General features: G+C 38.8%; 1 protein-coding gene across 1 annotated transcript in view; it reads right to left on the bottom strand.

The window, feature by feature from the left end:
• Positions 1-533: 533 nt before the first annotated feature.
• TXNL4B (thioredoxin like 4B) overlaps positions 534-16,227 on the bottom strand; it is a 182,372-nt gene continuing 166,678 nt past the window's right edge. The window contains exon 3 of the mRNA XM_044071597.1: positions 534-738. Within this exon, the coding sequence (XP_043927532.1) occupies positions 573-738 (166 nt within the window). The 3' untranslated portion in view covers positions 534-572. The remainder of the gene's footprint in view (positions 739-16,227) is intronic.

The raw sequence follows: 16,227 nt of genomic DNA, 5'->3' as shown, positions 1-16,227 counted from the left end.
TCCTTTATACCACTGATGACCTGAAGTCAGGCAGCAAGCATCAGTAGCTGATGCAGAAAAACACTGACTCTGGTATTTGGGCCGGCCGAGAGCTACCACAGCAAGGATAACCCACAGGTGATGACTGCAACAGTGAAACATGATGAACATCAGAAGGTAGCCGTATGACTGCAGCAGTTTTCAAATACACCAGACTTGTTTTCTTCATATTGCAGCAGTATATTTAAAGTTCAATCCTTTATTTCATTAACAAATGAGTATTAACTTCAGCTTCATAACAGTTTTTTCCCATTTGTTATCGGTAATAATTTGATTAATCAAAATAATACTACATGATGAAACAGGTAAGAATGTTTCTGGACTAATGCTTATAAATTAAGAGGAGAGAACACAAAGAGACAATGCTGTAACACAGACAATGGCAGCCTGTCAGTGAAATACTGACATTGGTAGAGATACTACTGCACTACTTTAAAACTCTACCTGCAGCTTAGATATCAAAATAACACTGCAAATGACTGACACAGCTCATGTTCAGAGACCACATACTTTAATGTCTGTAAAATTATACTTTAAATTCCTTGGTAAAGAAGATCATATTTTGCAATGTTCTTTGGATCAATAGGACTCCGTACTATCAATTTTCCACGCATTGCACCACGATAGATCACCTCAACCAAATCAATGAAATCTTGTTTAGTTTTGAAACTTCCCACAAATTTTGTGTGATCTGGAGTTCTAAAACACAAAAAGAAAGTTTTTAATAAAATAAATTAATTACAAATGCAAAGATGTCCTGAACTGCAGAATAAAGAAACCAGAAAACAATCTACTCATTTTATTAGCAATGGTCTATGATATAGACTCAATATTTATTTATTTCCAGTTTGATGACCTGGGAGGTCCACTGGGCTCAAGTAGCCCGTTTTCAGTGGAGGCCTGGGGAGAAAAGATCCATAAAACAAAGTAGACATTATAATGATAAAAAGTAGTACATGTTACAAGGTAATCATAAGTAAAATAGCAACATAGTATAATATACAATGCATATTTACAGGTTGTACATTAGAGAACAGTAGTGCATAATCATCAAGTATTGAGGTTTTAAAACATCTGAGGTGGATAATAAAGTCACAATTGTAGGAGAACAGAAGATAAGAAGGATCACATATTTGGTAAGGTGGGAAGAAACTTTACTTGCATGGATATATGCATGTGTTAGGCAGGATTAGGTAGGTAGAGTACAATTGCATTTCTTGTTATTGGAGAGATAAGACTGGAGCTGGGTTTTGAAATTATCAAGGTTTTCAGAAATCCTTAGAGAAGGAGGGAGAGAGTTCCATTTTTGTCTAAGGAAAAGGATAGAAGAAGGTGACCTGGGGAACGATTTGGTTTGTGTACAGAAATTAAATTGTGGTGGGCAGATCTTAGAGTTTTATTAGGGGTGTATAGTGGTAAGACATTTGTTAGCACAGGGCACCTAGTAGACTTGAAAATAAGCTTGTGTGCTATAGTGAGTTGGAGGTAGTCCAGGTAGTTTGGAAGTTCTAGCCATTGCAGCTGGTGGAGAGGTATGCAGTGGTAGGTAGTGTATTTGGACTTGGTGACAAACTTTGAGATTTTGCTGTAACATGTTTCCAAATTAGAAGAGATAGAGGAAGATAGGTTGGTTAATAGGGGGGCACCATACATCAGAGATGGTAGTAAGTAGGTAGTAGCAAGGGTCTGTCTTATAGAAGGGGATAGAAAGTGAGAGTTTCTATACAGCATGCCAAGTTTTTGATGTGTTTTCTTAATATTTTGTTGAATATGGGTATCAAATTTTAGGTGTTCATCAATAGTAACCCCTAGAAGTTTAGCAAAAGGAACAACTTCTATAGTGGAGTTGGCATGACTGAGAATATTAAAGGAGGTTTTGTCAAGAGGGAAGGATTTAGATGGAGAGAATAGCAGAATTTTGGATTTGATGGCATTTAGAGAGAGGTGGTTATGACGCATCCAGTTCTTAGTAGTAGAAAAAGCAGTCTGAGTTTTTGTTTGAAGTTCAAGGAGGTTAGCAGCACAGCAGAGTAAAGTTAAGTCGTCTGCATATTGAACTATCTTAGTGTTAGGAACGGCTGCATGGAATTCATTACTAAAGATATTGAAGAGTATTGGACCGAGAATGGAACCCTGGGGTACTCCGGTTGGGGTTGGAAGGAAAGTTGAGGTGCCTGTTTTCCATTTCATGGCCTGAGATTGACCAGAGAGATAGCTGCTGAACCAGTTGAGGGTACTGTGTGAGAGATTAAGATGGGAAATGTGGTTTAGGAGGTGGGAATGGGAGACAGTATCAAAGGCCTTGGAGAGGTCAAGAAGGACTGTGGATACGAGTTCTCCAGAGTCACGGACGTGGTTTGCTATGTCTAGGAATGAGAGAAGAGCAGTTATTGTGCTGTGGCCGGGACGGAATCCATGTTGAGTTGGGGTGAGGAGTTGATTGTTTATAAAGAAAGGCATGAGCTGGAGGTGGATGCATTTTTCTAGTATCTTTGAAATAGGACAGAGAATGGCTATGGGCCAGAAGTTGGAGATGCCATGATTTTTGCCTTCTTTGTGGAGGGGTAAGATAAAGGCTGCATGCCATAGTTTGGGGACATAAGATTCTTGTATGGATCTGTTAATGAGAATGCTAATGGGGATGGTGATTCCGTCTGCTGCAAGTTTTAGAAAGAGTGAGGGCATGTTGTCAGGGGCATTGGAGCAAGGCTTAAACTTAGAGAAGAGTTTTTGTATGTATGAGGTGGAGATGGGTTTGAGATGAAAGATGAGAGGAGAGATAGGGGTGGTTGGTTGGGGAGGGGGTGAGCTGTTGTTTGGGAAGATCTTGGTGAGTTCTGCTATAGAGTTAATAAAGAAGGAGTTGAATAGTATAGCTATTTCTGGGTCAGACTTAGTAGTGTCAGGTCAAGGATTTGTCTTGGTACCTGGGTGGAGGAGAGAGTTGATGGAATTCCAGAGTTTTTTGGGAGTTTTGGAGTGGTTTGATTGTAGTTTGGTATAGTATGATTTTTTTTATCCTGTATAACATGTTTTTTGGCTAGGTTACGGAATTGTTTATATTTTAGAAGGGTGTCAGAGTGCTTACTGCGTTGGTAAATTTTCCAGGTCTTGTCTCTTTATTGCATAAGTATTTTGGTGTCTTTAGTAAGCCAAGGGGCTGAATTGGTTTTTATACGTTTTGTTCTGGGGGAGTTGAGGGTATCTAAGAAGGTAGAGTTGAAGAATTCAATGGCATGGTCGAGAGGAAGAGTTTTTAGATTGTTCCAGTTTATTAGTTTGAGAGAATTAGAGAAGTTTGTGGGATTAAAGTTTGTGAGGTTTCGTATGTGGGTATATTGGTGTTGGTGAGGAGTGGTGGGGGTTGCTCTATGGATGAAAGCTGGCAAATGTTCACTAATGGAGTCTGGTAAGGTGCCAATATAGGAGATTTTATTTGGATGAGAGACTAGGATCCAGTCAAAGTATGGTGCCTGGGGACTCTTTTTATTGGGTCTGGTAATGGTATTTGTAAGGTGACTAAAATTAAATAGGTTGATTGTGATGGAGGGATTATTGTTATTAATTTTGTTCCAGTCAATGTTTACATCTTCTAGGATGTATGTCTCAAGTTCGATATTGGTAGAAGCCCATAGTAGAATGTCTTCGAGTGTAGAGGTATTATTCCCAGGAGGGATGTAGAGGGCTATAATGCAAATACTTTTATAGTTATTTATTTAAAGAATTCCTGTGACTAGTTTGGCATTGTTGAATTGAGGAATAGGGTTTTGACAGGGAGTGAGGGAGAGTAGGCTAGAGTAAATTAATGCTACCCCTCAACCTTTTCTATGTAGGCGGTCATTCCTGAGGGCACAGTATCCAGGGGGAAGGACTTCTAAGTCAGAAATATTGGGTTTTAGCCATGTCTCTGAGACAGCTACTATGTCAGAAAGGGTATGGCATAGCCAGGCATGGAACTGGGCTATTTTGTTTTTTAGGCTCTGGGCATTGATGGCTATGAATTTGAGAAATTTAGAGTTGGTAATATTGGTAGCAATAAGGGTAGTTAGACTGCTGCTAGAAGTAGGGCATGGGTTTGGGTGTATGTCACCAGCTAAGCTTGGGTAGTTAAAAGGGAAAGGGAGAAGGGGTTGGGGTTTATTCTGAGTTTTGTGGTACATTTAGTATAGCTTTAGGTATTTGGCGCTTTATTGGGAAGTGAAACGGTTTTAGTTTGATGTAGTGAAGTAGGTTTGGTAGCAATAGAGAGGAGGATATGGTGTAAAAGTGGGATCTGGAGGGGTGAGGATGGGAGTTTGTGGACAGGGTGGGGGGATAGGAATAAAAGAAGGAAGGAAGGGGATAGTTTGTGAGAGGAATAAGAGGTAGCATGGTATAGGTGTATTAGAAGAAGTATGGTGAGAGAGAGAAGGATTTGAGACAGTGGGGGAGACATGGTGTGTTTAGATATATGTGAATGGTTGGAAGGTATGTGTGGAGGAGGAAGTAGGAATAGAGGGGGTTATGAGATGGTAGCAAGGAGGAGTATAGTAATGACTATGGGACTTAGTGGGTTGGAATGGGGGAGGGGGGATTAAGTATTGGAGGAAGGGAGGGGATAGTGAAGAGAAGTATCCTGATTGGCTGATGGGGGGGGGGGGAGACCAGAGGTAGCTATAAGTGTAGGAGTAGTGGGGGCGGGTGAGAATTGGGGGCAGGGTAGGGTAGGGGAGCAGAGTGAGCCTGCAGGGCAAACTGAGCAGATAGAACCAAATGGGATGAAGGACACCAGCAAGAAACAATCAGTGAGCAGGGAACAGTTAGAGGTAAGCTGGGCAACAGGGGAATGAGATGGGGCCTTATGTATGTAGATAGAGAGACGAGCAAGAAGTCACTGGGGTAAGGTACCTCACATTGGGTACTCTGATAGAGACAGAGTTCTAGGCTAACTTTGGCTAGGCTTGATCTAAGTGATACCTCAATAATGGGGTGCAAGAAATGTTAACTGTGGTGAACGGCCAGCAGGGGAGTATGCTGCCACCAAGTGGCTGGTCTAAGAGCAGGCTATAGGATATGGACGGCCAGACTAGGGAATGGGATAGGAGCAGTTAGGGGAGTATGAGGCTGTATTACGCTGCTAGCGAGTGTACGCTTGGTAAAGTGTAATAGTATTTAGACACAGCTTTACAGGGACAGTAGTTCATAGTACAGGGTTACATACACTTTAAACAATCCAAGGTAGTGGGTCGGCTGATGTGGGTAGGAAGCACTGTTGTGACTCCTTTCAGGTAGTACAAATTCAGAGGCTGGACACCTGGGGTTTAGTAGAATAGAGAGAGACACAGGGATAACACTGCTGTGTTTGAGCTGTAGAGAAAAGGAACGGATAGGTAAGACCTTGCAACTAAAAACAATATTTATAATACTAGCATAGGTAAAATACACTTTAAGAAAGAATGACACTGTGTGGAAAGATGGCGGGTAACCTAGTGAAGGGTTTGTAGTGGAGGAGAGAGCATGCAGACACTAGAGGTGGGGAGGAACAGGTCAAATTAGGCATGTAAAGCAGATTTATCCATGTTAGTAGACAGGCAGATGAATACAGTACACATTGGCAGCAAAAAACATTTACACTGTAAGTGGTAATGTAAAGCAAACACAGTCCTACTACAGCAGTGCTCATGTATGAGCGGATAGCAAAAAACATTTACACTTTAGGTGGCATTGCAAAGAAAACACATTCCTATTGCAGCAGCGCTCATGTACAAGTGGATAGCAGGTCAATTATTGTACAGCAATGAGTTTTACCGGTTTCAGAACATCCACAGCATATACATAACAAGCAGTAAGGTGTTTACACCTTGGAGGAGGTTAAATGCCCTGAAAGGTATGCCTTCGGGCTTGTACACTCTGCCAGATGCCTAGGATTAGCTGTCCTGTAGCTACCTCGCCCGAGCAGAGCTGTTATATTTTATAGCACTAAGCTGGAATTGCCGGTTTCATGAGGTTCGGCTAACAGAGACAGAGACAAATGCAGCTATTAAGCTACCAGCAGCTGCTTATCTACTACTCGAGCATGGGCAGATAGCTGTTATTTGTTTATAGCATTAAGCCGAAAATACTAGTTCCATGAGGTTTGGCAAGAGACAAGGACAAATGCAGCTATGAAGCTACCAGCAGCTGCTTAGCTACTACTCAACATTAACAAGGCACCTGGAATGCCTTTAGCAAGCTGCTACAATGCAAACAAACAAGGCACCAAAAACACCTTTAACAAGCTGCTATATTACCAACAAACCTGCCATGAAACACAAGCAAGAGGAAACATAGGAGGGAGGGTACACATACTGAGGTCAGCTGTTTAGCCCTGTTATGCACTCATTGCCCAAAGTTAAGTACTTACCGTGCAGAGTGTAACAATCACTGGTGAGGGTGAGAAACTCAAACCACTTTCACTCCTTGACATATATGCAGCGTGCTCCCTGCTTACTATGTACTGCAGGCAGTTTGTTTCCCTGTTAAATCTGTGAGCCATCGGTACTACATGCTAGCAAGCAACAACACCTTGTGGTAACAGCCTACGGCTAAAACAACATAATAAGCATTCAAGAGGCTGTATTCAAAGCATGCACTGTAAAAGCCTTCACTATAAGGGCAGGCACAAAGACCGCACTAGACCAGGGCTTTGTGAACCAGCCGCTAATAACAATCCATTAGGCTGCGAATATTAGGAACATTTATAATCATCAATTATAAAGGTGTACAGTTGTATAAGCAAACATTTGGCAGCAATTAAGGTACAAGCATATTCAGAAGTTACAATTCAAATAAACACTTGCCAATGAACGGAGCTAGCAGCCTAGGGCCGTACAGGGGTGGAGAGGGCAAGAAAGGGCTTTTGAAAATGGCGCCACAGGTGGTGGCATAGCTATAATAGTTCTGGGGGCGGGAGACAGGTATGAGGAAGGAGAGGGAAGGACTAGCAGGAAGGCAGAAGCAAGGGATGGAGGGAATATAGTAGAGAGGGGGAGGGGGGTTATACAGTAAACTTAACAAAAAAAAATCCACATAAATCATCTCTTCTGATTTCCCTTCTAATGTAAAGTCCTTACTTCAGCATCCCACAAACATATCAGGCACTGTGAATGAAAAAATGGTCTTAGCTTGCATAAGACCGCTAGAAATAACCATGCAAAGCACTTACTGGGATATTTTGGAAAGAATTTCAAATCCAGTATGGTGTTAAACAAAACAAGTTTATAAAAATATTTAGAAATCCAGATAAATGAATAAATGAAGAGTCTGGAATTTAGCACAGAGGACTGAAGTTTGTTTGACCTGTTAATGAATTGTGTCCTGTAGGCAAGCTACATGGTTTGATTCCTTCCACTTCCATTTAACCATTATGTAACTCTGAGCAAATCACTTAATTGGACAGTGCTCCCAGAAAAGAGTCACTTGTGTCCAGTGGGCTTGCCCACTTAAGAAAAGCATAAAAAAAGTGTCAAACCTTGAAGCACTGTTGCAGAAGAATCATATGAAGGGACATGGAGAACTATCAGCAAACTGAAAATAGTAAAAGCACATGGTAAGGCCAAATATAAATGTTGTTTGGAATTCATAATTCCCTTACCATAAGGAATTTCCAGGAAATTTTGTTTTATTTATTTACTTTTTTGTTTTGCTTTTATTTACCAGGTTTATCTGAATAAGTTTCTAAAACCCTTTTCAGTGGAAGCTTAGGAAGAAAACCTCAAACATATTGGACTTTTCCCAGTCAACAAAGACAAATAAATATTATGCATAAACATCTTAAAACAGACATTTAGTAATAAACTCAAATATACATTAAGTAACACATACTAAGAATCGCACATACATTTGCTGATTAGATTACATTCATATGAAATAAAGATAACTATTACAGTACAAATTATACTTGGGCATTAGTAGATGAACACTGAGCATTTGAAAAGGTGCATTAGTGGGTCTGTCGAAGAGATAACATACCATGTGTTTAGTGCTTTGAAATTCAAAGAAATAAAGGTGAAGGTGACAGAAGGAATTAGGTAGGGAAAAAATTGTTAATATTGTAGTTAAGTAGTGGAGTATAAAGCAGGTTCATAGATTACATACCAATAAAGATATATATCCATATATATGTATACACGGGTCTATGTCAGTTGATGGAGTTTTCAGAAACTCAAAATTCATATCAGCAAGATGATATGATCAAATTTCCAAAAACTCAAACATTAAACACAAAAATCTTTTTTTATGTTTTTGCAGGGGGCGAGCCCCCCACACTCCCTGCAAATTATATATATCAACGCTGAGATCACACTACATTGATGAAAATGGTAAATTTCCTGATCCTCACTGTACTGTAATCTCCATTCAAAAGCTCCGAGTTTTCAGAAGTTTGATCATATCGTCTTGCCGATATAAACTTCAAGTTTCTGAAAACTTGATCAATTGACATATATCCACATGCACACACACACACAGACACACACACACAGACACACACACACAGACACACACACACACACACACACACACACACACACACACACACACACACACACATATACACACACAGTTTACCTTTAAAGTGTCACAACACACTTGTGTGACTATTTACTTACCCGACTTGAAATATCGGAAACGGCAATGTCGAATGCTCAGAATTGCGAGCCTGGTACTTAAAGAAAGTTGGCACTCAGGGAATATCGACTTTGAGTGAAACTACCTCATTTCCATGTTTTTGCTACAAACATTTTGCAAGGGGGCAAGCCCCCCCTGCACCCCCTACACCCCATCCTACTTACATATACTAACTCAGAGATTGTACTACAGTGAGGGAAAGGTTGCATTTCCTGTTCCCCACTATAGTGCTATCTCCACTCACAATGCCAGATTCATAACAGCAAATGCATAGTAGCATTCGCTGTTGTGAATTTGGCATTTTTATTTCGCTAATACGCATTTTTGAAAAGATACTTTTACACATGTGCATCGCACAAGTCAGCCCCAATATTTTAAAGGTAAACCTACATATACATGTTGCTATCATAAGCTTTACATTAGAAGTAAAGAGGTTGGGGAGAGCAGTGCCAAAAATTATGTATATGACTGAGAGATGCTAGTAAAATTATTCAGGTATTAGTAAAAACTGGTTGTGAGGCACAGGATTCTCACAGAACAGAAATAGTTTGATGATATGGCAAGCTCAAGATGACAAAGGCATTTATCCTGAAGATATAGAGGTGCAAATCCACTGATTTGACAGGTGAATGTTTAGTACCATTTTTAAATAAATTTGCATTCTAATGGGTTTCAGTGGTAGTGGGATGTGGATCCATAGTTTAGCTACATTACTTGAATATACATTCACCTGCAGTATTAGAGAATTTAGTTATAGTGATTTTTCTCCAGAGCATATAATTCTATTAGGGAAGTAGCTTTGTATTATATTGTTAAAGTCATGAGAGACACCCAGCCTATCCAAACCTCAGCTGGAAATGTGTCAGTCAAAGACTCAACCACCACTGGAGTATGCTAATAATATGGGGTATTCTGCCAAAAATGCAACCTCCCACCTAACACTGAAGCTCTCCATGCAAATTTCACACACACCTGCAACAAATGACAGCCGCCCAAATCCTGACACAATACTCAGTGACCATGCCCTCCCAAACCTAACAATGGTTGGTGTACCTTTTCCAGCCTGGCAGCAGATCTCCCCAGACTTCCGCACATCCCTAAATGGGCTGGATCCCTTGGCTTCCCTACTCTTATCAGCAACTGGGCTCCTCATGCTCACTGTTTCCTGTCAATATTGTGTCCCTAAGCTAACACCTCACTCATCCTAATAGCAAGCACAGTACCTTTTCTATCCCTTCCTCATATCAGCAATGGGTAAAGTAAATTGAAAACCCCTTGGCCATCCTGCTGATGGCTAGAAAGTCCTATTTATCTTGTTTAAAGTCATGAATGGAATATTTTACTTATCCCATGAAATGACAAACTTGGCGATCTGTTTGGACACCCGTTTATCCATATGCTACCCTGTCTCGTATATTGAACCAAACACAAACTCCACTAACCCAGTGGTAATGATGTGTATAGTTATTCTGCTGAAAAATATTAATTTTTTGCCATTATGCTGAGAGTCCAACTAGGCATACTTCACTGAACAGCAAAAGTGAGAGCTACCTCTAACATGCTCCCCATAGAATGCCCTATCACTTCACTTTGTATCAGGTTATCAGCATTGTAGAGCTTTGTGGATTTTATTCCCATTGCTCTGTTCTCAAATGCTGTCTTTACTCAGTTATGAACTTTTACCTCTGCCATAGTGAAAAAAAAAGTTTTGTGCTGGCCACAAACAATGTCTTCCCTTTTCAGGCAGACGAACAGTCCTACGTTTCACCAGTAGCAAGTAAAATAAAAGCCACTGTTTTAACTTTGGCTTAATGTGTTGCAGCTACAGTTTCTGTCTACAGTGTCAAGAATTCCTGTTTTGTAGGCATTCCATTACCTCAGAGGGACTGGAAAGCATGTTATACAAAGGTCAGCATTTGTCTCAATTATCCTGGAATGGTACTCACTCATCTGCGCTATGGCGATGACCATGGGGGTAGAAAGAACTCAAGACACCACAGATGTAGACCATCCCAGTGCTATATGCATAGAATTATAGTGCTCAAGAGATGAAAATAGGATATGCTTATAGCCCAACTGGAGTTAAAATCGACCACCAACATCATTATCAGACACCTTAATGCCTCAGTAGCATATTTCTTATCTCCTCCTGCCTGCCCACCGTCTAATGAGAGAGAACACATCCACTGTCCAAATGGGGGAACAACAAGTGGTCTCAGTCCATGGACAAGTTAATCTGTCATGGTATATGAACACGGAGGTAAAAGGAGGGACACTGAGACATGCCAGATCAGTAGTCATTCACAGGGACCAAAAAGGAAATCCTTGCACCAACTGAAGTTTCCTATTTTATGAATGTTCATGTAAACAGTTTGTAATCCACACAAATTAAGTATTAACTTTTTAAGTTCATATCCAAAGCACAAACTGTGCTGACTTTTTCACATAAAAGAAGGCACAAAAAAGCATAAACAGAAGAACTACTTGATTACCTACCACAGCTGCACCTTAATGTACCTGCCTTTGAAGACAGGATTTAAGCTAGCTACAGTTATCAAGTTAGAAGTAAATGTTGCATAATCAGATTTTCTCCCTGTCTTCCTTAAATTACCCCAAGCCTCCAAATGCAGTTTACTGCATTAAATAATGCTTCAACTTCAAAGACCATGGAGGCTGGGAATGAAGACAATTATATAAACATCATATAATCTCACAAATGGGAGGGCAACTGATATAATAGCTAGAAAATTTAAGTGACTAGAAAGACATGTTTCTTTCATTGGCCTTCCTGTGTGTGCATGTTTATGACACAAAAGGGGAAGGAATCTTGGCAAAGACATAGAAAATTATAGCCCTTCATTAAATTTATACAAAAATGTAAAAGAAAAAGCTTGACCTAGCACTAATGACATTTTTCAAAGCTCTCCAAAACGAAGCATAAATATCAAAGTTCCAGGTCCACTCCCTCCCGATTCCTTTGCCAAAACTTGGAAAGGAGCAGGCACTGTTAGAACTTTACTATCCTAAAGTAACCACTAGTACAGATTACAAAATGTGCACTATAATATATTAAGGTTATTAATATTTTTATTATTATTTACATGGAAGATCTGTGACACTCAGGTAAGACTGTCGCATAAGGTAGGACAGTGATAGTGAACTGAGAGTGGTTGACACAGTTGATGTGACACCTCATCCCCATCCAGAAAATGAGAAAAAGGGACATTGATGACAGTGTTTAATTCATATTTTTATTCTTGACCTCATACAAGGAGCTCAGAATGTGTTTGGTGTAGACAGAGGAAGGATACTATCCAAACAGCAAATGATCTTCTGAGCATCTATCAAACTTCAGTTGAAATCCTTTGATGTTATTCAGCCTGAATAAAAACACTAGACTTTGACTCTATATGAAGGAATATTATGGTAAGTTTTTAAAGAATTCTGTCTTTATCCAGTAAGTAGTCAGACTAAATTAATTCACTGTGAATAAGGAACTAACAGGATTATTCACTTTCTGTTTAGTTGCTAAATGGAGGTCCCTATTTACCTCCCAACTCCACAGGACTGCCAGACTGCTGATTCTTGAGACAACTTTTTTTTTTAATTAAAAATGTTTAATCTGCTTCAAATCCATTGTAAGTAATAACATTTGATAGCAAATTAATGTACTGTCAAAATATTTATCTTGAATAAAAAAAACAAAAAAAAAATGTCCTTAATGGGAACCTAGAAAAAAGCAGGGCTGATGATTACCATCTCTCTTCGTTTTTTCTTTTTTTGTCACAGAATAACATTATGGGGTTCTATTTATTTACTTGCTAGCTTTTGTTAATTGGGTAAGTGAAACCTTTTCAGCCATGACTCGGGCCTTATACTCAAGGTAGAGGGTAACATAAAACAACAAGGTTATAACACACACACAACAGATTTATAAAACTGGAAGGATATTATTAAAAAAGATGCTAAATATAAGCATGTAGGCATGTTACTGTGACTGAGAACTCACCAGATGCTCAGAAAACAAATCAGTGCTACCAAATTTTGCTCATATTTGTCTAGTATGCAAAACTGGCAGACTAGGCATTTGCTACGTAGACTGTTTTACTTATTCAGCGGCCGGATAGCCGGCCTTAGGCATAGGCCGCCTAGGGCACCGCACTAGCAGGGGTGCTTTTCCTGTATTTCTTTGGCATAAGAAGACCAGGATGGGGGCACCTGGTGGAGGGGTGGGAGGCACCCTGGAGCCCTTTTGCCTAGGGCACCAGTTGACCTAAGGCCGCTCCTGTCAGTGGGGGTGGTGGTGGGGGGGGGGGCTTATCTCAAAGGGGATAAAATAGGGTTATTTGATACACAGTGATCACATCAGTGATGTTTTAGCAATACAAAAGTTGATAATCCAGAATCTATTTTTTGTTTGTTTTATTATTTTTTTTTTGTTGTTGACTGGGTTGATCGTATTATACATAAGGTCTGTTTTTAGGGAGAACCCCTGAAATGCTATTAGCAGACTAGGGGAAACTTGGTCAGGGCACAGACAAAATGCCCTGACTCTACCAAAGCATGGATGAACTGCGCTTCCGGTGTGGTGATGGATGAGGAAACAAGTGATAAAACCTGACCTACAAATAAATTAGATTGCAGGCAGATTGAAAGAAACAGAACCAAATGAATGGATTCCAACTCGTATAAATTGTTTAACTCCAGAATTACAGATGTAGAAGTGAATGCCCCTAAATCACAATGGTCTGGAACATATCCATAAGCACCAAAAGAGTCAAGAGAAACAGTATCAATCACAAGACCAAGAGGATGCAAATGGACTAGAAGAAAACAAACCAAGCAGAAACTTTGCAGTGTGGAGGGTGTGAAGTTCACGCCTTGAAATATGTTATACACCTTGCTCACTAATAAAATTCAAACTTTAAAACAAGTATTACAAAATAATAAAATAGTAAGTATTCCACAACTGAGTTAAAAATGGAATATGCTTTACTGAAACACAAACTATTTATTGATTTGGTATGAAAGCAATCTTTGTTAAAAGTGTTTCAGTTTATATGTTGCTAATATTTTTTCTGATAGATGTTTAGTGGTAGATCTTTTGTTAAATAGTCAGTCATTTTGTTAGTGAGTTGGTTTCTTAATTAAGTTGGAGTTAGTAGGTTAGCCTTAATAAACTGTTCTTTTATTATATATTTTAATTTATCTCTAGCTTTTAAGTTTCTGTTCTAAGGTAGCACAGTCTCAGTTTACAATAAGGTATTAAGGGAGAAGGGGAACTTGGTTAAAGGAATGAGTTTAATGGTTTTATTACTCATAACATAATCATCCTCTGTAACTACTCCCTTGTTCCAAATAACCTGATTATATATAAATTAATGAATATTTTTATTGATTTTCATTATACTCATCTAGGATCACTTGTTTGTGTGTTTTACTAAAGGATATTCCATTTTTAATTTAATTTTAACTCAACTGTGGACTACCTACTATTTTATTATTTTGTCAAAAATGAGCAAACAAACTTGTAAAAATGAGTAGAAACAGGCAACCTGATGTCCAGATAGTCAATACTAACCACAGGAAACAAAGTCCAAGTTTCTTCTTTAACGTAAAAGTAACGTAAAAGTATTTTATTTTTCAAAAAGACAACGTTTTCGCCATGACCCCTGTCACAGCTTCCTCAGAAGAAGACAAGTAAAACAGCTAAACTGGTCTGTTCAAATACTCAGTTAACAGGAAGTGACAAATAATTGCACTTCCTGCACTAATTTGACTCAATAAAAATAATGAATAAAATCATGAATAATCATAAAACTCCATTGAATTATCTATAAATATTGTATGATAAAAAACAACATAAAAATATTCTTACTAGTGCATTTACATTAACATTGTAAAAAATTATGCATTAAACCCACAAAATAATGTGCATATAGGCATTACCTAAAGTAGCTCCTTAGTTTAAGAACACATGAAATGTTACAGTTCTCATTGAGGCCATCTAGCCTAAATGCATCTAAATTCAACTGCCATAAAAGTTCGACACACTCAAGAACTATCTGAAAGGGTACTTGATCAATACCCATAAAACAAAAAGAGTGGTCAGGGTTACTGCTAACATGTTTTGCTAAGGCATTCTCTAAAAGAGGTTTTTTTATAGCATAAAGGTGCTGGTATATTCTCTCTTTTAGTTTACGATTGGTTTTTCCTATGTAAAAGGAAGGGCAGGAATTACACAAAGCAATGTACACCACTGACTTTGAATCACAAGAAATCCTCTGCTTAATGTTGTATTTTTATTCCTAACTATAAAGGAATTTCCAGTTCTCATCACTTTACACATGTTGCAGCATCCACATTTAAATGAACCTCTAGGTCTTATGTGACCGTAAGTGTTAGAAGTATGCTGTAAAAGTTCTTTCAAATTATTACTTCTCCTGTAAATTACATAGGGGCGCTGACCTAACTTGTCAATCAAATTAACGGAATTAATAACTAGTGGCCAGTTTTTTAAGATAATGGCCCAAATTCCTGTTGAATTCAAGTTAAATTGAGTTATAAAACTTAAAGAAAAGTTTCTCTGCTGATTTAGTAAGGAATTTTGGTGTGCTAATTCATTATCATTAGTAGACCTACCTACATTAGATTGATCAAGTAGTGGTTTATACAACCCTTTTGTTCTTTTAGTGTCAACTTCATTTATAAGCCCTTCTAAAAGAGGGACAGGGTATCCGCGGTTTATAAACATACCTTTCAAAAATTGGCACTCAGCTTTAAAATCGCTGTAAGTGCTACACATCCTACCTGCACGTACCAGTTGTCCTTTGACAATAGATTTTTTCTGCCTAGGTGGATGTGGACTAGTGTAGTGCAGGAAAGAGTTGCAGTACGTCTGTTTCCTGAAAATGCCAGACAAATAAATCTCTTCATCTACTTCTTTAGTTAGTCTCACGTCCAAGTAGTCTGTTTCTATTGTTGAAAACCTATAAGTAAATTTTAACCATTGTGTAGAATTGTTCAAATAGTCTACAAAAAGTTTTGCTTCAACTTCATTCCCTTTAAAAAGGATAAATATGTCGTCCAAAAACCTAGTGTAATATTTTATCTTCTGCATTACAGTTTCATTAGATAGTATATAAAGGTTTTCCCAAAAGGCTACAAACAGGTTAGCCACACTGGCTCCGCAAGGGGAGCCCATGGCTATTCCACATTTTTGTAAATAGAATTTATGTTCAAAAACAAAAAAGTTTGATGACAGTACTATGCTCGACAGTACCTGACAAAGGAGGGGGCTTGGTAGTGTTCGACAACGTTCAATACACAGAAAAAATGATGCAAGTGTTATCATCTGATGCCTATGTTACTTCTTCCCTTAATGAGATTAATGTAGTTCAAGGTCGTACTCGTGGGTATTTCCGTGACCTTTTCCTAGCAGGCAAAATAGACTTAGAGACATACAACTATATTGACATCATTCAGCCAAAGTTGCCTGTAATGTTCGGAATACCCAAGATACACAAAGACCAAAAGAATCCT

The sequence above is a fragment of the Protopterus annectens genome, chromosome 5.part0, assembly GCF_019279795.1.
Source record: "Protopterus annectens isolate FY-2018-M chromosome 5.part0, PAN1.0, whole genome shotgun sequence".
NCBI classification, from domain to species: Eukaryota; Metazoa; Chordata; order Ceratodontiformes; family Protopteridae; genus Protopterus; species Protopterus annectens.
This window is presented reverse-complemented; position numbering and strand designations above follow the sequence as displayed.